At 35.1% G+C, this 25,037-nt stretch overlaps 1 protein-coding gene across 2 annotated transcripts in view; it reads left to right on the top strand.

The window, feature by feature from the left end:
* TMEM30A (transmembrane protein 30A) overlaps positions 1 to 25,037 on the top strand; it is a 59,691-nt gene that overhangs the window by 27,871 nt on the left and 6,783 nt on the right. For both annotated transcript variants that reach the window (XM_044676111.1, XM_044676110.1), the window contains 3 exons: positions 9,267 to 9,374; positions 15,119 to 15,206; positions 17,114 to 17,251. In XM_044676111.1, coding sequence (XP_044532046.1) covers positions 9,267 to 9,374; positions 15,119 to 15,206; positions 17,114 to 17,251 — 334 coding nt within the window. The remainder of the gene's footprint in view (positions 1 to 9,266; positions 9,375 to 15,118; positions 15,207 to 17,113; positions 17,252 to 25,037) is intronic.

Below are 25,037 nucleotides of genomic sequence, written 5' to 3'. Positions count from 1 at the left end.
TGTATTTGTTTTCTGAGAAAGGGTCTGGCTAGGTACAGCAAATCTCAGTACCATTAGGCCAACCACTTAATGAATTTTTAGCTGTGGCTAATCATGAAACAAAAATACAAAATGGTCTTGCTATCCTGTAGTCTCCTTTCACTTGTACACAAACAGTGTTAGAGTGATGGATAAGGAGGCAATGGGTGCTAAGGGTCATATATTTTGTAGAGGAAAGATGTCAGACATGTGGCTCATGGGCCAAATGTAGCCCACTACACTTCCAAGTACAGTCCAAACCATATTAAAGTATAATTAGGAAATATTTAGCAAAATAAACTAAAATACAATAAAACATAGATAATGTTGTTGTTATGTGGTTCTCTAGGTCAATATGCGACCCGTGGGGATCTTTATGTACCAGTTAGTGGCCTTGTTTTTATTTGAGGTTAGGACCACTGTTGTAGACCATCTATAAACTATAACTTTAATGTTAGTATGCAAAATGTGAGATTTCTTATTCACTGACCATAGAGTAGATATGCTCTTTGAAGAATTGAATTATATTGATCTTGACATTCTGGCTACATATGAAATTCAAAGACAAAAGAAAGTTTCAGGTATATGAAAGGATGACTCACAGGTTTTCTTTGAAGAGGGCAATAAAGGACTTGATAGAGTTGGTTTACTGTACAACCAAATACATCATTTCATGGGACATTTAGTCATTTCATATTGCACTGCTCATAATGAACATTTTTGTTTGTTTGTTTGTTTTAAATTTTTCTTGATCTCCCCTGTTTTTATACCACCTTCATTCCCAAATGTATTCTTCCTCTTCTTCTAGAGAGCAAGTCATCCCTGAAAATAAAGAGTAAAAAAGAAAGAGGGAAAGCATTTGAACAAAACTAACAAATACATCAAATGGGTGTGACCATGCATATAATATAACACGGCCTTAGCGTCTATAACCTATATGCCAAAAAGAAAACTGGTATATTTTCTTACCTATGAGACCAAGCTTGGTCATTATAATTATACAACATTTAGTTTTAGACTTAAACGTTGTTAAACATTCCCATCATTGTAGTCCTTGTATATGTTGTTTTCTGCTCTCTTATCAGTTCATATAAATCTTTCCATGGTTCTCCAAATTCTTCATATTCATCTTTTGCTAAGGCACAGCACTATTCCATTACATTCATGAACTACAATTTGTTTAGCTATTCTTCACTTGATAGACATTGACTTTGTTGCAAAAGAAGGATTTTTTTGCAAATTGCCATGAAAATAGTTGCTGCTCATGTCCCATCTTTTGCAGAGACTGAGACAGAGAAAATCATGAGGAATTCTACAAATCTTACATATTAATTCAACAAATTTGATAACCAATGATTTAAACACTAAAATGTACATAAGGGAAATATGTTGGAAAATGGAAATGAAAGGCTATAGGTTTTTTTTTTTAGATCAAGTAGAAAATTCATATCAAGCTATGGCACACAAGTAAAACAATTCTAACACGACCAATTTAAAGAAGTGCTAGATGCTAAAATATGGGCTATGACACAGGAACAGACTTTGACACACATTAAAATCATTTTCTAAAAAAGTTGAATTGATGTAAGTCAATTGTCAAAACAAGAAATTGCCTCAACTAATAAATATTTGATGTCTTTGCCAACCAGAGAGATATGGCAGCCAAGGTCAACCCCTAGTTTAAAATATGATTTTGTTTCTAAAAGTGAATAGTTGAAGATTTTGAGCAACATTGCCTTAAAAACAATGATAAACAATAGTGGAAAAACCAAGTTTGAGGAAAGCTTGGCAAAAATCCCTCAAGTAAAGACATTCCAAGGATATTTGAAGATGAAATTGGAAGAATGACACATAGGTAAAAAATGTATAAGATCTGCATAGATTTTTATAACATTCTTTTAACTCCAAGAATAATGGAACCACACAAGAACTACAATGCCATATTCTTGATGTGCTACGTCAAGAAATAAAAAAGGCACAAAAGAAAACAAAAGATGTGAAGATAAAGGGATCTGGGAGTTCATAGTTCATATAAGTGGAAAACTTATAGGTGATGGCAAGATTAAGAGTATGATTGTGTATATAACTGAGGTGGGGTGGATAAATAGATCATGGGAATTGAGTAGATTAAAGAATTGGGAATTTAGAGTATGTAGGTTGGGTCATTATGTATACTGAAGACTCCTAGTATGATGACAGGGATTGGGATAGAGAGATTGACAGTGAGCCAGACTTGTACTTAATGAAGAAGGAAGAAGGCCAGTTTGTGACAGAAGGGGAAATAATGTACAATGTGGTTAGAGAAAAATTGGTTATGACTGTAAAGGACTTTAAATGTCAAAGAGAGGAGTTTGTATATGATCCCAGAGGCAATTAGAAACCATTGGAGTAAGAAAATAACATTTAGATATATACCTAAGGAAAATCACTTCTCTGTCACAGATTCTAGACCCTTCATTATCTGCTCATGGTTACCCTCCTTTGGATGCCTTCCATGATATCAATATCATCCTTAAATTGTGGCACCTAGAATTGAACATAATACTCCAGATATGGTCTGAGCAGTGTAGTGGAACTATCACTTATTCCTGGAAGCTATGCTTCCTTTAATGTAGCTCAAGACTGCATAACTTTTTTTGGCTGCTCATATCTTGCTGCTGACTTGTTTTGAGCTTGCAATCTACTGAAACAACTACATCTTTCTCATTCTATAATAATCTTTTTGGATCTTGACTGTCATCCAGTATACTATCTATTTCTCACAACTGCAAATTCAATAAGCATGCTATCTATGCCTTTTACATTGATACATATATATTAATTCATAGCCTAACAACACTCTCTGTAATACTTACCCCGAAATTACTTTCCAAATGGAGATCGAACTAATTGGGTGAATGCTTATTGTTCTGAGTATGACACACACACACACACACACACACATATATATATATATATATATTTTTTTTTTTAAATAAACCCTTGTACTTCGGTGTATTGTCTCATAGGTGGAAGATTGGTAAGGGTGGGCAATGGGGGTCAAGTGACCTGCCCAGGGTCACACAGCTGGGAAGTGGCTGAGGCCGGGTTTGAACCTAGGACCTCCTGTCTCTAGGCCCGACTCTCACTCCACTGAGCTACCCAGCTGCCCTGAGTATGACATATATTTTGATGGACAACCCATAGCATTTATCCATCTGGATTATATATCTTTGACTTTACTCAGTGTATTCATACTTCTGATCTTAGTGGGAGAGTCAGAATACTCCTTTTCCCTCATTGTCAATTACCAGTTTCCTGCCACCCTCACTCAGTAACATCACCTTTGAGGTTCACTCTGTCTCAATTTATAATCCAATTTGGATCATGATGATTGTTATCTGCTAACTCCTATGATATTTTTCCTCCTTTTTCAGTGCCTAGAATTCAGTCCTAACTCTCTACCCCAACTCCCCTTATACTAGGAGACTTCAACATAGTTGATGTTTCCTCAAATATTCTAATTTCCCAGTTCTTCAATCTACTTGTCTCCCATTATGTACTCCTCTGTTCCACCCCAAATATATGCAGGGATTACTGTACCCTTGCTGTTATAATCATTATAAGTATTCTTCCTCCCTTGTTCAAGAATTCCGAAATTCTCCTGTCTGTTCATAATCCACAGAATGTGGGTTGCAAGGGATTTTTGTAGACATCTAGTCCAACTTAAATATATTGGAATCCCCATAATAACATACTTAGCAAATTGTTATCCAGCCTCTATGTGAAGAAGTCTTAGGAGAGGAAACTTAATCACTTTTGAGACAAGTCATTCCACTTTTACACTGATCTAAGTGCTAGGAAATTTTTCCTGAAATTGAATCTAAATTTGCCTCTTCGCAATATTTTTCATTTGCTCCTAATTTTAACCTCTAGAGATAGATGGAACAAATTTAACCCACTTTAAATATGCCAGCCTTTCAAATATTTGAAAGATAGCTACCATGTTTTTTTCCTGAGTCTGATCTTCTTTTTAACTAAACATGCACAGTTCCTTCAGCTGGTCCCCAAATGTCATGAAGTCAAGGCTTTTTACCACCTTAGTTGCCTTTCCCAAGACAATCTCCTATTTATTGTTGCCTATGCTTCTTGAACCATAGTGTCCAAAATTGGACATAGCATTCCAGGTGAGATCTGACAGGAACAGAGTAAAGTGGGGTTATCACATGTCTATTCCTAGAAGCTATACACACCTCCTAATAAAACCCAAGATTGCCTTACCATTTTAACTGCCACATCATGCTACTGATTCAAATTGAATTTGTACTCCACCAAGACCCCACACATCCTTTCCAGAATAAACTGTCTTCTATACTTGCCTTATCTTTTTGTGGAGTTTATTTTCTTTTTTGTGCCTAGGACAAGACTTTACGTTTATCCCTGTTGAATTTTATTTCACTAGATCTTCTGTCATTCCTTCTTTCTCCATGCTTTATAAAAACATTTAAACTTATGTTTCATCATCACATTCACCTCTAATCCTTCCATCCTTGGGTATTTTCCTAGGCTACCAACCTTTTACTTTGTTTATATTCTCTTTCCTTCCCAATTTAAACTCCTTGTGAATCAGTTCAATTCAATGCCATTTCCTGTTCATGAATACCTTGCTCATCATGCCTTGCCAAATTCCAAACCTGGATTAATGCTACCATCCAACCTTATTGCTACTCACAAATAAATTTAAAAAGCTGGAAGAAATCAAGCAATTGTACTGACTGAAACTACTACTGATTTGTCATCTGGGCCCTCACTAAAATAAAAAATCTTTTTACTCTTCTCTAATTGATTCTCTATTCAACTTATCACAGTGGCTACACCAAACTTTTCTCTTCAAGTCTCTCACAGCACCATATACTCTCTGCTTCTTAGATCAGGACTTTGCCTTATGTTTAGCCATGCAGGTCAGATCCATTCACCATGAACTTCTTTCATCATTTATATCCATCTAAAACCATCTTCTATAATCTCTTCCTTCACTTTAGTCCCTAAAGAGGTGGCCTTTCTTGGAATGGTCAATTCCAAAGCAAATATCTTTGACCTATGCCCTCTTATTTTCCCTAGCATAATGCGCTCCACTGTTATCCATTATCTAACTTCTAGCTTCTTCCATGACACCTATAACCATTACTGACTTTCCATCCATCCTTAAAAAAAATATCCACTATCTTTATCTCTGTTCTCAGCTAAACTCCTTGGGAGTGAGGGGGTGGGAAAGAAAGCCCACACACGATGCCTACATTTCCTTTTTTCTCCTCCTTTAAACCTTCTGCTGTTTTGATTTCTGATCCTAATACTGAATTGCTTTTTCAAAAGTTATCAGTGATGTTTTAAATTGTCAAATCTAGTGGCCTTTTGGCAGTCTTTCTTTCTTGACCTCTTTGCAGTATTTGCCATTATTATATATACTTTCCTCTTCTGTATTTGCCTCTCTTTGGTTTTCTTCCTTCCTTTCTATAAATTCATTTTCAGCCTCCTTTGCTGAATCATCATCCATGAAATGTTCACTATGTATACTCCCAAGATTCTGTCTTTTCCTTTTAAACTCTTTCATTTGGTCATCTTGTATCCCGTATTCATTTTTCATCAATAAGTCAATGAGTCTCAAGGCTACATAGCTAGTCCTAGTCTGTCCTTATCACTAGGCTCTTATTACCAAATGCTTATTGGATATTTCAGACTAACACATGGTCATCTAAAATTAAACATGTCTAAAAAAGAATTTATACTCTTTCTCCACATATGTACTCATCTTCCAAACTCCTTTTTTTTTTCCTCCCAAAGGCATTATCATAGTTCTAGGTACCCAGATTTACATCCTCAGCTCCTCACTCAGCCTATATATTTAGACATTTGCCACATCCTGTCATTTATATATCTACAACATCTCACATTTATGTTCCCTTCTCTTTCTTCACACAAACACTATCCTAAGTTTAGGCCTTCATCAAACTCTTCTCTGAATCAATAAGGTTAACCAATTGATGTCTCTCCTTTCTTTTTCCCTCTTCTCTCTGTAATCTATCTTCTATACAACCACCAAAAGTATAATTCTCCTCCCTACTCAGTAAAAAAAAAAGTATAAATCACTTCCTTACTCAGTAAATTGCAATGATCCCATTATCTCTAGGATCAAATATAAGCTGGATGTCATACGAGCATATAAAAGTCAACATCTATTGATTCTTCAGTATTCAAGGCAACCCCGTTCCACCTTTTTAGTCTTCTTACACATTCCTCCTGGAGTGGATGAAAGAGGAAATGACTGAAGACACAAAAGTTCAAGCTTCTGAGTATATCAGTTTTTTAAGCAATATATACCAACCATATAACAAATCAAGATTGGATCCTTCCGTTGGCACTAGACTCTCAATACAGGGGGAGAAACAGATTTCTATGTACTAAAAACTAGCAATCAAAGAAGACTGATTAAGCAAAAGAAAATTAACCAGGATACAAAGTTAGGTAATCTGATTTCTAATTGGAGGAAAGATTAGGAACCTTCCAAGTTTTGGGAAGGGGGGAGGGAACAGATGCAATTTCCTGAAATCAGAAAAAAGGTGTCCTACTTCTCCTAAGTGTCTATATTCAATTAAAAGAACATGGAATAACTGATTGACCAATATGGGCCAGTTTTCAGAGCAGATATATGGATTACTTGAGATGTTTAACTGTGAGAAAACTTATTGCATTAGTATTTGGATCTTGCCATATTACTACTCAGCAAACCTAGGTCCTTAGTTAAGAGTCTCTAAGCAGAACATAGAGGTAGTCCAGCTTTTCAGTACATAGAGCTAGATTCAAACAAGACAATGAAGTTTTTTCACAAGACAAAAATTGGATCAGACTTGTAATTGAATGGAAAGAGAACTCAGCTTTGCAACTGAGTCATGAGAGAGTCAGGGTGGTTCGCTCAATTCCCACAACCATTTGGTGTTCTAATTCTCTCACTCCCCTCCATGCATTCTTAGGTCTAGTCATACTTGACTTACTTGCTCTGTTTTTCATATACAACACTTCATCTATGCTTTTACACTATGCTTTTAGACTGGCTGTCTCTACTACAGTCCTCTCTTTCCTCTTACCTCTCCTTTTTGGAATTTCATATTTCCTTTTTTTTTAAAAAGCCTTAACTTCTGCTTTAGAATAAATAGTAAGGACTGGTTCCAAGGTAGAAGAGCAGTAAGGACTAGGTAACTGAGGTTAAGTGACTTAGCCCAGGGTTACACAGCTAGGAAGTATCTGAGACCACGTTTGAACCCAGAACCTCCTGTCTCCTGGCCTGGTTCTCTAGTCAATAAGCCACTTAGCTACCCCTTTTTATTAAGGAACTAGTGTGTTATATTAATAATTATTAAAATATAAAATTATATTTATATTTTGTATGAATTTTGTATATACTTTACCTGTTAACAATTTAAAACAACATTAAGACTTTTGGGATACCTTGTATACACATATATCTCCCTAGATAGAATGTGTGCTTTTTGAGAATAGAGACTGTTTCATTTTTGTCTTTGCATCCCCAGGACCTGGTACATAGTAGACACTTAAAAATGCTTTCTGTTTGGGCAGATTCTGAAAATCAACTAGAATCAGGTTCCAGAATTGATTAGGAGGTAGTTGATTCATTTGTCTCTGAGAAATGAGTTCTTTTAATGACTTCTTCCTGAGACAAATAATATTAATATTTTCTTTTGTTTTATGTCTTCAAAGAATTATTGGAGGTTACCCAAGAAGTGGGAGGTTACCCAAAAGTCAATAAAGAGTCACGTGATGTTCATAAACAGCCTGCAACAAATTACAAATGAGTAATTGTGCAGGAGGTTAGGTGTAAAAGATGTTGCCAAAATGAAGTGTAGTCAGAAAATAGATGGCTCAGTCATGCAGCAATACTGAATAGGCCATATGCTCTATCCAAATTCAGGCATTATCAGGATGTTTAGTGGAATATTCCCTAGCTTGTTGGGTGGACCCCTTGTGGTGAATTTCTGAGAGAATATGGACTAGAGTTGCACAGGATAGTAAGGCATGAATGGATTGCAATCTGCATCACTGGAGGGACTACCCATATTGATGAAGTCCCATGGCTTCTGTCAAATTGCTGTATTTTAAAATTTAATTATGGGTAGTAACTCAAATGAAGGTAACAAAGTTTTCCTTATTCAGATTCCTCAGGATGGGGATGATTTAGTGAATAGATCATTGATTTCTTAATGCCTTAGTGGATCTGTGAGCTCATCAATGTGGGTATTCCTTCCATCATTGTTGATAGCAACCCATCCACACTTTCTCATCCTGTGTATTTCTTGTCCATATTCTATCATAGATCCTCCACAGAAGATCCATCCAATGTGCTGGAGGCCTTTCTCTAGGTCTTAAACCATTTCGTGAGTACCAATGTAGCACTCAGGCTCTTCATCTTGTCATCTCTTTCATTATATGACTGCCTCACCTCTTTTTCCAATCATCTATTTAGGCAGTAACATTTATTATATCACGTCTTACACATAAGTCATCTCTAGAAATAATCTGAAGCCTTCTTTGGGCCCATTTTCTCTCCACTGTCCTTTGAGTCAACTCAACCCATGAAACAAAGATCAGTTGCTTACTGTACCTAGATGGTCCTTCTAACCTATTTAAGGTTACTTAAAAACAGTTTTCCCTGAAATATTGCAAACATTTCTTTTCAGTCTTGTTTACTTGATTAATTTGCACTTGTCTTCAAGGAAATAAATTGCTAAGCAAAAGCAGAATTCAGTCCAGCACCTAATAAATTATCTCTTGTTTTTGAATTAAATTGGAAGTGAATGAAGATTTAGTATGCATATTAAAAGTCATCTTTTGCTAACAACTTATTAAATGCTTTGTTATGTGGAGGTGATGCTGATATTTCAAAACCAAACCAGCAGGTCCTTCTATGCTGAAACAGCTTCAAGTCTAATCTAAGTTTGGAGAGACATCACCAGGTTTGGCTGTAGGATGATGAATTTCTCAGCCATAACAACTCATGAAGACCATCTTCTAAAGAATAGGTTGTTTGCAGACTGCATCAGTGGAGGGAATAACCGCAATGGCAAAATCATGGAACCTTGAAGTACAAAAAAGTCATCCTAAACATAAGGCATCATTCATACCAGTATATACTTTTTTCCAAAATTTTCAGTCTTCAAAATAAAAATCTTTTTTTTTTCCTTACAATCTCTCCACAGGGACATGTATTTATGTATTATGGACTGTCTAATTTCTATCAGAATCATCGTCGCTATGTGAAATCTCGAGATGACAGTCAACTTAATGGGGATATTACCGCCTTAAGAGTAAGTGAAAATACAAATAAATAAGTAAATGAAATACAAACTAATGACACTAATGAATATCACCATGTACAATTTAACAACCAAGAGGATTATTTGTGGGAACATTTAATGTAGAATTAAAGGATCAGGGGCAGTTAGGTGGTTCATCGGATTGAGAGCCAGGCCAAGAGACAGGAGGTCTTGGGTTCAAATATGGGCTCAGACACTGTCTGGCTGTGTGACCCTGAACAAGTCACTTAACCCCTATTACCTAGTCCTTACCACTCTTTTGCTTTGTTTTCTGACTCAGGTACAAAGCAGCAGACCCTATATTTCTCACTATTTAACTTGTTTTAGTGATGCTGTATGTCCTTTATATCCTATTCTTGACAATTTTTTAAGTATCTAGAATAGCAGACATCTTTGGGCACTCTTTATTTTTTTTTTTTAATTTTAATTTTGATATTCTTTCCCTCTCCCCCAACCCCCCCTACCCACCCCACCCCCCTTAGCCGACGCACAATTCCACTGGGTTTTACATGTATCATTGATCAAGACCTAATTCTATATTATTGATAGTTGGACTAGAGTTATTGTTTAGTGTCTACATCCTTTGGGCACTCTTATTAACCATGATCTGACTTGAGAATTTGAGTTGGGAAGTTCATAGTTTCCCAAAGTTCCAGGACTTGGACCTGTAAAAAACCAAGACGGGCTTGATTTAATACTTTTTCTATATATTTAGGATTATGATTCATTTTAGAACATTTGCAACCCAGAGGATGCCCCAGGGAGATCCTTTCTTCTTTGAGTTTTAACTTAGGGGTAAAAAGGGTCCCGTAAGTTCCTAAGACTATATATAACTTGATGGGTTTCATTTTAAGGTTGATTATCTTTGGTCCTAAAAGTGGATAAAAGAGTGTTTTCCTTTTGACACACTTTGAAGTAAGCAGATGTCCTTTCTGTAAAAAGAAAAAGTATCCTTTGTTAACATTGTTTGTTTCATATTACATTTGTTTCTGATTATGATGATGAGAAACAACATGGCATAGATAAAGAGCTGGCCTTGAAGCCAGGAAGACTTAGTTTCAAGTCCCTCCTCTGAGACATTCTGGCTATGTGACCCCAAGGAAGTCACCTAACTTCTCAGTGCTTGAAGCAACTCTTTAAGACTACAAGTTATAGAGAATGTGTTAACCTGCTTTGGTAGAGGGAGTTTCTTTACCTGGAAGCTTCCTATACTAATGAAATTACGAGTTTAGTCCTATCCCAGTGATCCTTATATCCAAGTAAATTCCTACCCTACCTACCAATCCAACCCATGTTAGAAAGATTAAAAGAGAAAAAGGAGAAAAAGCAATTCAGTAAAACTAACCAACATGTCATCAGTCTTGACAAGTATTTGCAATATTCTGTGCCCATCGACTCTCCCCTCTATAGTACAGGGACCAATAGGTATATTTTTTCAGCTTTTCTCCAGGGCCAAGATGCTTGGTTATTATATAATTTTTGGTTTCCTTTGGGCAAAGGGGTGGATTTTCCATTTATATTATTGTAGTTATTGTGTAGTTTTCTAGTTTTCCTCGTTCTACTTTTCTCATGCTTCATCAGTTCATATATCTTCTCATGCTTCTAAATTCTTTGCTTTCATCATTTCTTACTGTACAATAGTTTTTTATTACATTAATTTATCAAAATTGTTAACATCCCCCATCATTAGGCATCCTTCTTTGTTTCTAGTTCTTTGCTACCCCAGAAAGTACTGTTATGAATATTTTTTATACATGGAACCTTTCTGATTTTGATCTTCTTGTGGTATATGATTTGTAGTGGGATCTCTGGGTCAAAGCATATGGACATTTCAGTAACTCTTTTTTTAAAATATCGTGCCAACTTTTTTCCCAGTCTAGTTGAACCAATCTACATCATCTCCTGTAGTATAGTAATATACTTGTCTTCCTGAAGTCCCTCCAACATTGGCTGTTCTTGTCTTTTGTCATCTTTACCATTTTTGTGAGTATCAAATAGATACTTATTTTGATTTGTATCTTCTCTTATTAGTAATTGTAGAAATCTTCATATAGCTATTACTACTTTGCAATTCTTATTTTGAGAACTATTTGTATCTGTTCTAAGGAGTTTTCTTAATTTCACTCTGACTCATTAAGAGCAGAATTTACATGTTAGAGGGAGTGTCTGAAACTCATGCTGCCTCTTTAAGAGCAGAATTTATAAGCAAGGATTGAGTTGACAGTTGGGCTTTTTCTCCTCAGTACTTTGAGGGAAAAGGAGCTGTTGGAGGGCCTTGTCTCCTGTGTCTCTGTGACAGGCATTTTATAACTAACTGACAGTTAATAGAAGAATTACTTTGAGGAGTTTGTTATTGTTTAATGTTCATCGATTAATTAGCTTAAGATAGTGAATTTAATCTTAGAGTAGATAAGTTAGACCTGCTTTATCAGTCAAGAAGATCCTTAGATTTAGGATTTCTTAGAGATTTAATATAGGATTTAGATTTTTAGGCATAGTTATATGATATGATAGATATACTCTCCTATTTCCTACCCCTACTCTCCTCCAAATAAGTAAAAGTGGTTTACTAAACTGGTCTCCCAACTTTTATCACAGTATTTTTAACCCTAACATATCTTTTGACCACTAATACAATAGAAAATGGCTTTTGATCTTATTTATTTTTATTAATTCTCTATTCATTTTGCATAGCTGATTAATATCAGAGATATTTGAAGCAAATCTTTTTTCCAAATTGCTGCTTTCCCTTTTCCTTGTTGCAGGGATTTATTCAAAAGCTTTTAAATTTGATATAATCAGAGTTATTGTTTGTGATTTCTTCTATTCTGTGATTAAGAACTCATTCCTTAGCTATAATTGGGAAAGATTTCAGATCTCTTTCCACATCTTTTAAGAGTTAACATTGTGCCCTGTATTTAGGATATAAATCTATTTTTTAACTTATTGCAATATAACAGACTGCTTTCCAATTTCCCAGAAATTCTTGTAAGAGGGACCTTCCCTCCCACATTCATGGTATTATGAGTTATGTAGCACTGAAGGATTGAGTTTGATTCTCTAATGCCTTGTTTACCTGTTCTGCTGTTTCACTGATCTTTCCTCTATTCTTCTAACTAGCAACAAATACTACTAACCTTTTTAGCAAAGGTCCAAGGAACAATTCCAAGTTTTACATGAGAATATTTTTTTTAATGGATCATGATGTTTTATGTATTCTTCAGGGGGAAGACATTTTTACTAAAATAAATTTGTATTGACTCTTAAGAGCTTAAGCTACCCAAAATCCTTTCTTGATCCCCCAAGAACTATGGTTTCAAACTTAAATAGAAAGAAACTATTCATAACGATCCCTGAGAGCTGCAGATTTTGACCAAGACAACCACAAATTTACATTATCTCTTTTATTCTTTTTTATATATTTTGTTAAATATTTTCTAGTTGCATTTTAATTTGACTCCTGGCTGCAATGCTGTGATTGAAACCTCTGCCCTGTAGCACCAATTAGTTGTTAGTTCTCTCTCCTTCCTCAAATTATATTATAATTATATATGTTTTCTCGTTTCTAGTCACCAATAAATTTTATGCTTCTTTTTTTTTTTAATTTCTGTCGTATCTTTAGTGTCTAGCATGAGACAATGTAAATAACAAATGTGTATTGAATTGGAAGTATCAGAAGTTAATAAGTTCTTACTATAAAACATCAAAACACAATGACTACAACAATGTAATTGAAGGCAACATTAAACAAAAACAAAATTATAATTAAAATACAAGGCACTGCATTGTTAAATTTTGAGCACACATATTTTCCCTTCTATTAACAAATGTTAAAGTATAAAAGTGAAAAGTGTCCTGTGTTACTGGTTACATTTGTTCTATTGCTTTTTTATTTTCAAGGAATGCACTTTATGAAAGAATTTCAGCTGTGTCAGAAAAATTCATCAGTTAAAAAACAAATTCTAATATAAAAACATTTCATGTGGTAGTGTGATATAAAGGAAGTACTGTGATATAATAGAACTCTGGATTTGAAATATAGGATAGAACCTGTATCCAAGAGAATGTAAAATTTTATAGTAAAGATAACGCCATCATAAATTTGTAAAGCTTTCTAAAGCAATAAATAGAATTTGGTATTTTGCAGTACTTAATTGGGACTAGTCAAAGTATATTATTGTATCACATTTGTCTTTGTAGCTTATCTAGTTCTGTGGAGTAGATATTTAATGTTTTTTGTTATTCACATGATGAGTTCTGTACTCTATTTTAAATAATAGATATTAGCCTGTTGATGTGTCTTCAAGGCTTTTATAAGAATTTAATAATGAGTAATGTGCATAGTTAGTTTAAACTTACATTTTATAATTGCAGTACTGCAGAGAAATGTAACTAATTTGTGAAATTGTTAAGTTTGTGTAAAAGGTATTAAGGAAAGAATAAGCCTTTCATTCTTTCCTACTTGATTCTTTATTCCATTTTTAGTGGAGGTTGTTTGAATCCATTTGTTCCCCCCTCAAGCATCTCATTCTATCTTTTCATTCACTTTCTTAGCTGATAACCCTGACTTATATATTTTAGTGAAAAAATAGAGACCAATTCCTCTTTGTGATATCTCCAAAGTCCTTGATATAATCCCTCCTCTTTTCAAGTATCTGATGTAGAAGAGTGCACACTCTTCATGTGCTTTTTTTTTTAAACCATTAATTTCTATCATAGAATTGATAGTATCATTTCCAAGGCAGAGGAGTCAAGTGACTTCCCCAGGATCACACAGTTAAGAAGTGTCTGAGGTCACATTTGAACCCAGGACCTCCTGTATGTAGGCCTGGCTCTCTATCTACTGAAACAACCAAGTGCCCCAATAACATGAAATTGATGTTTAAATAGATCAAGTCAATAAATATTTATTTATTAAGGCTAATCATGTGCCAAGCATTCTGCAAAGTGTTGGGAATATCAATACAAACAAAAAGAAGGACAATCTGATCTCAAGGAATTTGAATTCTAATGAGGAAAGGCAACCATAAAAGAGAATTGAAAAGCAGATAGTGGTAGGAGAAAGAAGTTTGGTGACAAGAGAATAGAAAAGGAAAGGGCTACAGGGGCAGTGGAATTTTCCAGGGTGAGAAAGCCACCAAGGCATGGTGAAGAAGAATGAAAAGTTCTGAATGAAAAAATAAAAAAAAATGAAAAAAAAAAGAATGAAAAGGTGGATGGCTACAGAAAAGATCACAGATTTAAGGATTACAGAAACCATCTTTTCCAGTCCCGCCATCTTACAGATGAAAAAACCAAGGTCCTGAGAGGTTAAGTAGTAATGCTGAGAACAAAACCCAGTTCCTCTGATAATAAATCCAGTTATGTCTATTCTTAATTCTTCTTGCTGCATAGATAAAAATAAAAGCAACAATATTCAGTGAAAGATATGAATGAAAAATTAATGCATATTTAGTGCATTTTTTTCAGATTGTTTCAATTACTATATTATAGTGCCACACCTAGGTAAAGCATTCTTTTGGGAATAATTGAAAGGTAAAAATGTTTACAAAGCAATTGATTACAAACTCATTCTTAATTAGTTTGTTAAAATTGGAATTACTTGGGAGTTACATGGCAATGCCAATTTCCTACTCAATATTTTTTAGACAGATTTAGAAATGTTAGACCGTGATTTAGTCAGTAATGTTTGTCTTTATAATTTTTCTTTGTTTTTCTTTCTTTATAAAAATCAGAATCCCAGTAAGGAATGTGAGCCCTATCGCAGGGATGAAGATATACCAATTGCTCCTTGTGGAGCTATTGCCAACAGTATGTTTAATGGTATGCTCTTTCAAACTTCTTGTTTTGAAATATCATGACAATTTATGTAGTATGTTACAGACTTAATGTTTCAGTAACACGTGGATAAAACTGAGAACTTGACAGTTTTAAGTATGAAAATCTAAGACTTTATTAAATAGAAAGTAAAAGTAATGTATGTTTTCATCTTTTGAGATTTGTTGTAAATTTTTGAATGCTCTTGACTTTTGCCGTGTGTGTGTGACACACACACACACGCACACACACACGGTTGACAAATTTTTGCCCTCTTGTTCTACTTCTCAAAATATTGTAAAAACTTTAGTATTTTGTGATTTTTTCAGTAGCATAATTCTCTATCCTCCTGGGAAACTTTTAACCATAAGGAAGGAAAGATAAGCAATACTTAGCAAAGGAAGCACATACAACTTTCTATCCTATTTTAGATATAATGATATGGTCTGCTGACCAGTAATACTACCAGTCTGAGAGTAGTAATAGAGAATACAAATGCCATTTAAGTTAGCAATCCATTATTTAATTTTTGGGGTTGTTTGGTGTGGGTGTGTGGGTGGATCTGGGTGTAAGTGTATTTACCTTACTAGTTTTTGTTTTATTTGAGTATTTAAAAAACAACACTTGAATTTCTTTTTAAAATATTGACTTGTTGGATCAAAAGTATACTTGATAGTTATGGGAAGTTAATATACAATAAAAAGTACATACACATGCTAAGATCGAAATCCTACTGTATGGTAATATTCATCATGTAAAATATGCCAAGATACCTTAAAAGAAAGAAATGATTTTCATATATTTATGTATATACTGGTTATTATAGTAGTGAAAAACTTAGAAATAACCCAAGTGCTTAATAGTTGAAAAGTGACTAAACAGACTATATTTTGTCAGAATAATGGTCTCTCTATATTTTTTTATAGAATTGGGGATCAGAGAGGTATATATAGACTTATTGATAGAGTTGCTATTGTGGATTGTATATTTATACTTTTTTGGGAAAAAATTGAATACAAAAATAAAAGGAGAATTATGTGATATACCAGATGTTGGAAACATTTTTTGGTAATACTCTTATACTCTTAGAATGTGACTTTTAAAAACAAAACTCATATTAAATCAAACATTTTTTTTTCAACCCTTGTACTTCGGTGCATTGTCTCATAGGTGGAAGACTGGTAAGGGTGGGCAATGGGGGTCAAGTGACTTGCCCAGGGTCACACAGCTGGGAAGTGGCTGAGGCCGGGTTTGAACCTAGGACCTCCTGTCTCTAGGCCTGACTCTCACTCCACTGAGCTACCCAGCTGCCCCTAAATCAAACATTTTTAACCAGGGTTCTATGTATAAATTTCTTGAGTTCTGTAAATTGGAAAAAAAAATTACATCTCTATTTTCACTAGTCTTTAACTAAAACTTTGGATTTCCTTTAATTTTGAATATAGATAACAAAACATTCTAGAGTCCATAGATTTCACCAAAAAAGATTAAGAAGTCCTGAATTTAATATGTTTGTTATATGTCTATGTTAATTGATTCCAGAGATATTTTTATATCAATTTCATATGTTAGTTTATAAATTTTTATGATTTAATTTAATGAAATAAAATAGAGATACAAAATTATTATATTTATCCCCCATATTATCTTTATAACAATCCACATGTACAGCCTGGAACTGTAGGAAGTATTTTATAGAGCTCATGTATCTTTTTTTTTTCATTAGTTTAATGAGTTTAACAAATAGCTGATTATCTTCTTGAGTATTCGGGAGAACCTGACCCTATAAGGATGAAGTATAGGACAAGAAACAAAGAGGAAGGAAGCACAAGAAGAATAATCCCTAATAGGGTAGAATGAGATACTGTCAAGTAAGAGCATAAAATAATTATCTTTTTTGTCTCATTTTTCAGATACATTAGAATTGTTTCAGATGAATGGAACCACACCTATACCTATTGCTCTACATAAGAAAGGCATTGCTTGGTGGACAGACAAAAATGTGAAATTCAGAAATCCACCTGGAGAAAATCTGACTGAAACTTTTGCAGGTAAGGTTAAAGCAAAACAACAACTTGAGGTTTATTTAAAAAAGATGTAAATATTAAAAATTTGTTTTAAAAAAGCATATAAGCTGAGGAATGCTAAAAGAGTTATTTGCATTTTCTTGTTTGTTAAAGCTTAATATCCATAATTTTTACTTTTCTTTCCCCAGGTAAATTGTAATTTGATAGTTTTGGTAACATAGTTTGGAGAGCTGGCCTTGGAACTGGGATGACATGTTCAAGTATTGCCTTTGGCAACCTAACCTAATGATTGTGTGATCCTGGGCAAGTCATCTAATTTCTTAGTACTGTAATGGAGGGTTACCAGGGATGTAAACTATTACTATTTGTGAGTTCACATTGGGGTGAGAGAGACAGGATGACAGATGAACAGGACCCAACAAGGTAGGGAGACCAAGTTTAACTACTAGGAGGTTACAGTTACTGGAAATGGCAGTTAGGCTCCAACAGTCACTCAGCCCACCTAGGCAAAGGCCTATGGAACCAGCAGGCAAAAGGCAAAGGTTTATAACAGTTTTTAATCAGGGACTACAAGATAAAGGATGGGAATTGGGATTCTACACTTACAAGCTAAGGGCAAACCACAGGGACAGGGGAAGGACTTGACTACACTAAATTAAGACCTAAGCATAACAGGGCCCAGGGAAAAGCAGGATAGGAGTGAGTATCCTCACAGCAGCAGTGTTCAGCATCACTCCAGTGATGTGTCTGCTCCTCCCCGACCATCAGTTGCACTCTTCCAGGTGGGTAGATTCTGGGAGCTGACCCAGCCCAAGTTGACCTGCAACTCAGGTTGGAATTTAGCAGTCTCTACCAAAATCTCCCACAAGTAGGTAACAGTCTTTCCACAGGATCACTGGTAAATCTGGTGTCTCCTAGTTGTCAGTTGCTGCTTGCCCCAACCACCATGGAGTCTCTCTCAGTGAGTAAGAAGCACACTTCCTGCTTCTTCATTCCATCTTGGAATTCTCCAGCCCTTCCTGCTAGGTCCATATTAAACTGTATATAAACTAATACCTAAATAATCCTCACAACAGTACCCACAGGCAACTTTCTAAGATTGTAGGTTGCAAAGAAGCACACCTTCTTTTGGTAGAAAGGATGCCTCACCAAGAACTCTATAGCACTGACTCATCCCTGTCCTTGTTTAAGGGAATGTTTTTTTATTTTTTAGAAAAATTTTCCATGGTTACATGATTCATTTTCTTCCTCTACCCCCAATAGCCGATGTACATTTCCACTGGGTTTTATATGTATCATTAATCGAGACCTATTTCCATATTATTGATGGTTGCACTGCAATGGTTGTTTAGAGTCTACATCCCCAAACATATCCCCATCATCCCATTTCTTAAAGCAGTTTTTCTTCTGTGTTTCTGCTCCCAAAGTTCTTCCTCTGAATGTGGATAGTGTTCTTTCTCATAAGTCCCTCAGAATTGTTCTGGGTCATTGCATTGCTGCTAGTAGAGAAATTGTCTGTGTATGATGTTCTCCTGGTTCTGCTTTTTTCACTCTGCATCAATTCCTGGAGGTCATTCCAGTTCACATGGAATTCCTCCAGTTCATTATTCCTTTGAGCACAATAGTATTCCATCACCAGCATATACCACAATTTGTTCAACTATTCCGTAATTGAAGGGTATACCCTCGCTTTCCATTTTTTTGCCACCTCAGAGAGTGCAGCTATAAATATTTTTGTACATGTCTTTTTCCTTATGATCTCTGGGGTATAAACCCAGCAGTGATATGGCTGGATCAAAGGGCAGATAGTCTTTTAAAGCCTTTTGGGCATAGTTCCAAATTGCCATCCAGAATGGTTGGATCAATTCACAACTCCACCAGCAATATATTAGTGTCCCAATTTTGTCACATTCCCTCAAACATTTATTACTTTCCTTTGCAGTCATGTTAGCTAGTCTGCTCGATGTGAGGTGGTACCTCAGAGTTGTTTTGATTTGCATTTCTCTAATTATAAGAGATTTAGAATACTTTTTCATGTGCTTATTGATAATTTTGATTTCTTTATCTGAAAATTGCCTTTTCATGTCCCTTGCCCATTTATCAGTTGGGGAATGGCTTGATTTTTTTGTACAGTTGGTTTAGCTCCTTATATATTTGAGTAATTAGACCTTTGTCAGAGTTTTTTGTTATAAAGATTTTTTCCAAATTTGTTGATTCCCTTCTAATTTTGGTTGCACTGGTTTTGTTTGTACAAAACCTTTTTAATTTAATGTAATCAAAATTATTTATTGTACATTTTGTAATTTTTTCTAACTCTTGCTTGGTTTTAAATTCTTTCCTTTCCCAGAGATCTGACAAGTATACTATTCTGTGTTTGCCTAATTTACTTATAGTTTTCTTCTTTATATTCATGTCATTCTCCCATTCCAAATTCATCTTGGTGTACTGTAGGGTGTGAGATGTTGATCTAGACCCAATCTCTCTCATACTGTTTTCCAATTTTATAGCAGTTTTTGTCAAATAGTGGATTTTTGTCCCAAAAGCTGGACTCTTTGGGTTTATCATAGACTGCCTTGCTGAGGTCATTTACCCCAAGTCTATTCCACTGATCCTCCCTTCTGTCTCTTAGCCAGTACCATATTGTTTTGATGACCACTACTTTATAGTACAGCTCTGGTATAGTACAGATCTGGTACTGCTAGGCCACCTTCCATCACATTTTTTTTTCATTATTTTCCTTGATATTCTTGATACTTTGTTCTTCCAAATGAACGTTGTTATAATTTTTTCTAATTTAGTAATTAGTTTCTTGGTAGTTTGATGGTTATTTTAATGAGGGTTTAATGCTGAATCTGTTATGGAGGTTGGTAAAGCTGTAAGCAGTCAGGAAGCTAATGTGGATTAATCACAAGCAGTAGACTGGAGGTACAGGTTGTAGGAATGACAAGTACTCAGTGCCTTAGCCAGCCAAGGGATTGATGTAATTTCCCTTGGCAAGGACTAAACCCCTTTAAGACGATTTCCCTTCAGCCTCTGACCTGGCTGAGGAAGTAACTCCTATTGGTTGACAGTGAGATTAGACAGGAAGGGAAGTGTGGTGCTTCCTGTCTAACAGTAATGGAGTTACTCTGACTCCCTCCTAGAATCTTGAACAGCAGTCTACTTAGATCTAAGTTGAAGGTAGGAGAGACTAGTTCATAAATTAAACTAAGGATTTATTGAATAAGTTGATTAGGGAAAAGGGATTGAAGAGTGGGTTAGGAAACTATGAAACTAGTCTAGTACTGCCTTCTAGATCTAAGTTCAGGATGTTGATGAACTCCTTGTTATGATCTTAAGCTATCCCAAGGGACCAGCCCTGGGACGGAAATAAATGATCTCTTGATGGTAATATAAAGCAACCTCTTGTTAGGCAATAAATGGTATATCTAATTGATGTTCCTATTGGGTCAGCAAAGATCTCCAAAACCTGCCTGGCCTAGGAAAGCTAAGATCCTACTTTCCACCTCCCTCGACCACCCTGGATCCCATCCCAAGGGGTAGAAGTGAAGGTGAGAAGAGAAGTAGGGGAAAGAACAGAACCCAGTCCTGGGTCTCTAGCGCTTTATATACCCTGCTGCCAGTTGGTACTTGCCCTGTGCTCCTGCCACAGTCAGCATTCCAACCAGGGCAACTGACAGGTTGCCCCAAGAAAACATGGCAGTATTATTCCTATATTACAGTATGGCACTAAATAAGTAAATTAATTTGGATAGGGTGGTTATTTTAATTATGTTAGCTCATCCTATCCATGAGCATTCATGTTTTTCCATTTGTTTAAATCTAGTTTTAATTGTGTGGAAAGTTTTTTGTAATTGTGTTTGTATAATTCCTGTGTATGTCTTGGTAGATAGATTCCCAAGTATTTTATATTGTTTTGGGTGATTTTAAATGGCATTTCTCTTTCTAACTCTTGCTGCTGAGTTGTGTTGGAAATGTATAGAAATGCTGATGATTTATATGGGTTTATTTTGTATCCTGCTGCTTTGATAAAGTTGTTGATAATTTCCATTAGCTTTTTAGTTGATTCTCTAGGATTTTTAAAGTAGACCATCATATCATCTGCAAACAGTGATAGCTTAGTCTCCTCATTGCCTATTTTAATACCTTCAATTTCTTTTTCTTCTCCAATTGCTACTGCTAGTGTTTCTAGCACAATGTTAAATAATAGAGGTGATAATGGGCATCTTTGTTTCACTCCTGATCTTACTGGGAATGCTTCTAATTTATCGCCATTGCAGATGTTGCTTGCTGATGGTTTTAAATATATACTGTTTATTATTTTTAGGAAAGGTCTTTCTATTCCTATACTTTCTAGTGTTTTCAATAGGAATGGGTGTTGTATTTTGTCAAAGGCTTTTTCAGCGTCTATTGAGATAATCATGTGTTTTTTGTTGATTTGCTTGTTGATATGGTCAATTATGTGAATGGTTTTCCTAATATTAAACCATCCTTGCATTCCTGATATAAATCCCACCTGATCATGATGGATAACCCTCTTGATCACTTACTCTGGAGTCTTTTTGCTAGTATTCTATTTAAGATTTTTGCATCTATGTTCATTAAGGAGATTGGTCTGTAGTTTTCTTTCTCTTTTTGGTCTAGCTGACCTTGGGATCAGTACCATATTTGTGTCATAAAAGGAATTTGGTAGAACTCCTTCTTTGCTTATTATGTCAAATTGTTTGTATAGTATTGGGATTAGTTGTTCTTTGAATGTTAGAGTTCACTTGTAAATCTGTCTGGTCCTGGGGATTTTTTCTTAGTGAGTTCTTTGATGGTTTGTTCAATTTCTCTTTCTGTTATGGGATTATTTAAGTGTTCTATTTCTTCTGCTGTTTATCTAGGCAATTTATATTTTTGTAAATATTCATCCATATCTCCTAGATTGCTATATTTATTGCCATATAATTGGGCAAAATATTTTTAATGATTGCCTTAATTTTCTCTTCATTAGAGGTGAGGTCTCCCTTTTCATATTTAATACTGTTAATTTGGTTTGGTTTTTTTTTTTTTAACCCTAGTATCTTTTTATATATATCCTTCTGTATTAATTTTTTTTTTATTTGTTATAGGGCTAGGCAATGGGGGTTAAGTGACTTGCCCAGGGTCACACAGCTGGGAAGTGTCTGAGGTTGGATTTGAACCTAGGACCTCCTGTCTCTAGGCCTGGCTCTCAATCCACTGAGCCATCCAGCTGCCCCTTAATACTGTTAATTTGGTTTTCTTCTTTCTGGTTTTTTTTTTATTAGATTGACTAGTACTCTGTCAATTTTATTTGTTTTTTCAAAATACCAGCTTCTAGTCTTATTTATTTATTCAATAGTTCTTTTACTTTTGATTTTATTAATTTCTCCTTTAATTTTTATAATCTCTAATTTAGTTTTCATCTGGGGTTTTTAATTTGTTCGCTTTCTAGTTTTTTGATTTGCATGCCCAATTCACTGATCTTTGCCCTCTCTAATTTGTTAATATATGCCCTCAAGGATATAAATTTCCCCCAGAGTACTGCTTTGGCTGCATCCCACATAGTTTGGTAGGATGTCTCATCATTGTCATTGTCATTGTCTTTAGTGAAATTATTGTTTCTATGATTTGTTCTTTAATTTATTTTGGAGAATCATATTATTTAATTTCCAATTAATTTTTGATTTGCCTATCCATGTACCCTTACTAATTATTATTTTTATTGCATTATGATCTGAAAAGGTTGCATTTATTATTTTTGCTCTTTTGCATTTGTTTGACATGTTTCTGTGCCCTAGCACATGGTCAATCTTTGTGAATGTACCATGTACTGCTGAAGACAAGGTGTATTCCTTTTTGCCCCTATTTATTTTTCTCCACCTGTTAACTCTAATTTTTCCAAGATTTCATTCACATCTCTTACCTCTTTCTTATCTATTTTTTGGTTTGATTTATCTAGATCTGATAGGGGAAGATTTAGGTCCCCCACTAGTACAGTTTTGCTACCTATTTCATCATTGAGCTCCACTAGCTTCTCCTTTAGAAATTTGGATGCTTTACCATTTGGTGCATACATGTTGAGTACTGATATTTCTTCATTGTCTATACTGCCTTTTATCAGGATATAATTACCTTCCCTATCACTTTTAACCAGATCTATTTTTACTTTGGATTTGTAAGATATCATGATTGTAACTCCTGCCTTCTTTTTCTGAGTTGAAGCCAAATAGATTATGCTCCAGTCTTTTATTTTTACCCTAATGCATGTCTACCTGCCTCATGTGTGCTTGCTTTCTAATCCATTCTGCTATTTGCTTCTGTTTTATGGGTGAGTTCATCCCATTCACATTCAGAGTTATGATTATCAACTGTGTATTCCCCACCATTTTGATTCCCTCTCCTTGTCCTGACTTTTCTTCTTTCATTATTTCCTTCTACACCAGTGTTTTGTTTTTAATCAGTCCCCCTAGTCCCCTCCCTTATTTTACTTCCCTTTCTCCCCCCTCCCTTCTTCCCCTTTTATTTTTCTTTATGGTCTTTTTAAGCTACCCCCCACACTCTCCCTCCCTATTATTGCTTCCCTCCTCACCAGTCTGTTTGTTACCCTACATCTCTATAGGGCATGAATCAATTCTCTGCCCCAATGGATCTGATTGTTCTTCTCTCCTTGAGTTAATTTCAGAGCATGTAAGAATAAAGTATTTCCTCTCTCCAAACTCTTTATCCTTCCAGTGTATTGGTCTTCTCCCCTGCTCCCACCATGTGCTTCTTTACAGAACATAAATTTCCTCCATTTTGTCTCTCTTCCCATTTCTTATAATATTATCCTCTTTTTTTACCTCTATTTTTATATATATTTATACATACATATATATCTTGGCATTTCATCCTATGTAGTTTGTCACTGTTCCCTCTAAGTATACTTCTTCTAGCCATCCTGATGATAATAACAGTTTTTAAGAGTTAACAATATCATCTTTTCTTATAGGGATACAAATCATTTTAACTTATTGGGTTCCTTAAAAAAAATTTTTCCCCCTCTCTTAATTAATTACCTTTTGGTGATTCTCTTGAGTTCTGTGTTTGGACATCAGATTTTCTGTTTAAGTCCAGTTTTTTCTTTATGAATCCTTGGAAGTCTTCAATTTTATTAAATGACCATACTTTCCCCTGCAAGAATATAGTCAGTTTTGCTGGGTAGTTGATTCTTGGTTGTAGACCCAGTTCCCTTGCTTTCCAGGATATTATATTCCATGCTTTCCAGTCCTTCAGTGTAGATGCAGCCAGATTCTGTGTTATCCTAACTGTGGTTCCCTGGTATCTGAATGACTTCTTCTTAGAAGCTTGTAATATATTTTCCTTGGTCTGGTAGTTCTTGAATTTGGCTATAATATTCCTGGGAGTTGAGAGTTGTGGATTAAATGTAGCAGGCGATATGTGGATTCTTTCAGTCTCCACTTTTTCCTCTTGTTCGAGGATTTCAGGGCTGTTTTCTTGTATAATTTCCTGTAGGATGATGTCCGGCCTTTTTTTTTTTTTTTTTTTTTTTTGGTCATGATGTTCCAGTAGTCCAATATTTCTTAAATTGTCTCTCTGTGATCTGTTTTCCAAATCTGAAGTTTTGGCAACGAGATGTTTCATATTTTCCTCGAATTTTTCATTCTTTTGATTTTGTTTTATATATTCTTGCTGCCTTGTGATGCCATTTGCTTCTAGGTGTTGGATTCTAATTTTTAAAGACTGAATTTCATCCCTGACTTTTTGGTCATCCTTCTTCTAATCTGATTTTCTTTTTAGGTCCTCT

This window comes from Gracilinanus agilis, chromosome 4 (assembly GCF_016433145.1).
Source record: "Gracilinanus agilis isolate LMUSP501 chromosome 4, AgileGrace, whole genome shotgun sequence".
In the NCBI taxonomy this organism is placed as follows: Eukaryota; Metazoa; Chordata; class Mammalia; order Didelphimorphia; family Didelphidae; genus Gracilinanus; species Gracilinanus agilis.
Note: the sequence above shows the minus strand (reverse complement) of the source record. Positions and strands in the feature narration are given on the sequence as shown.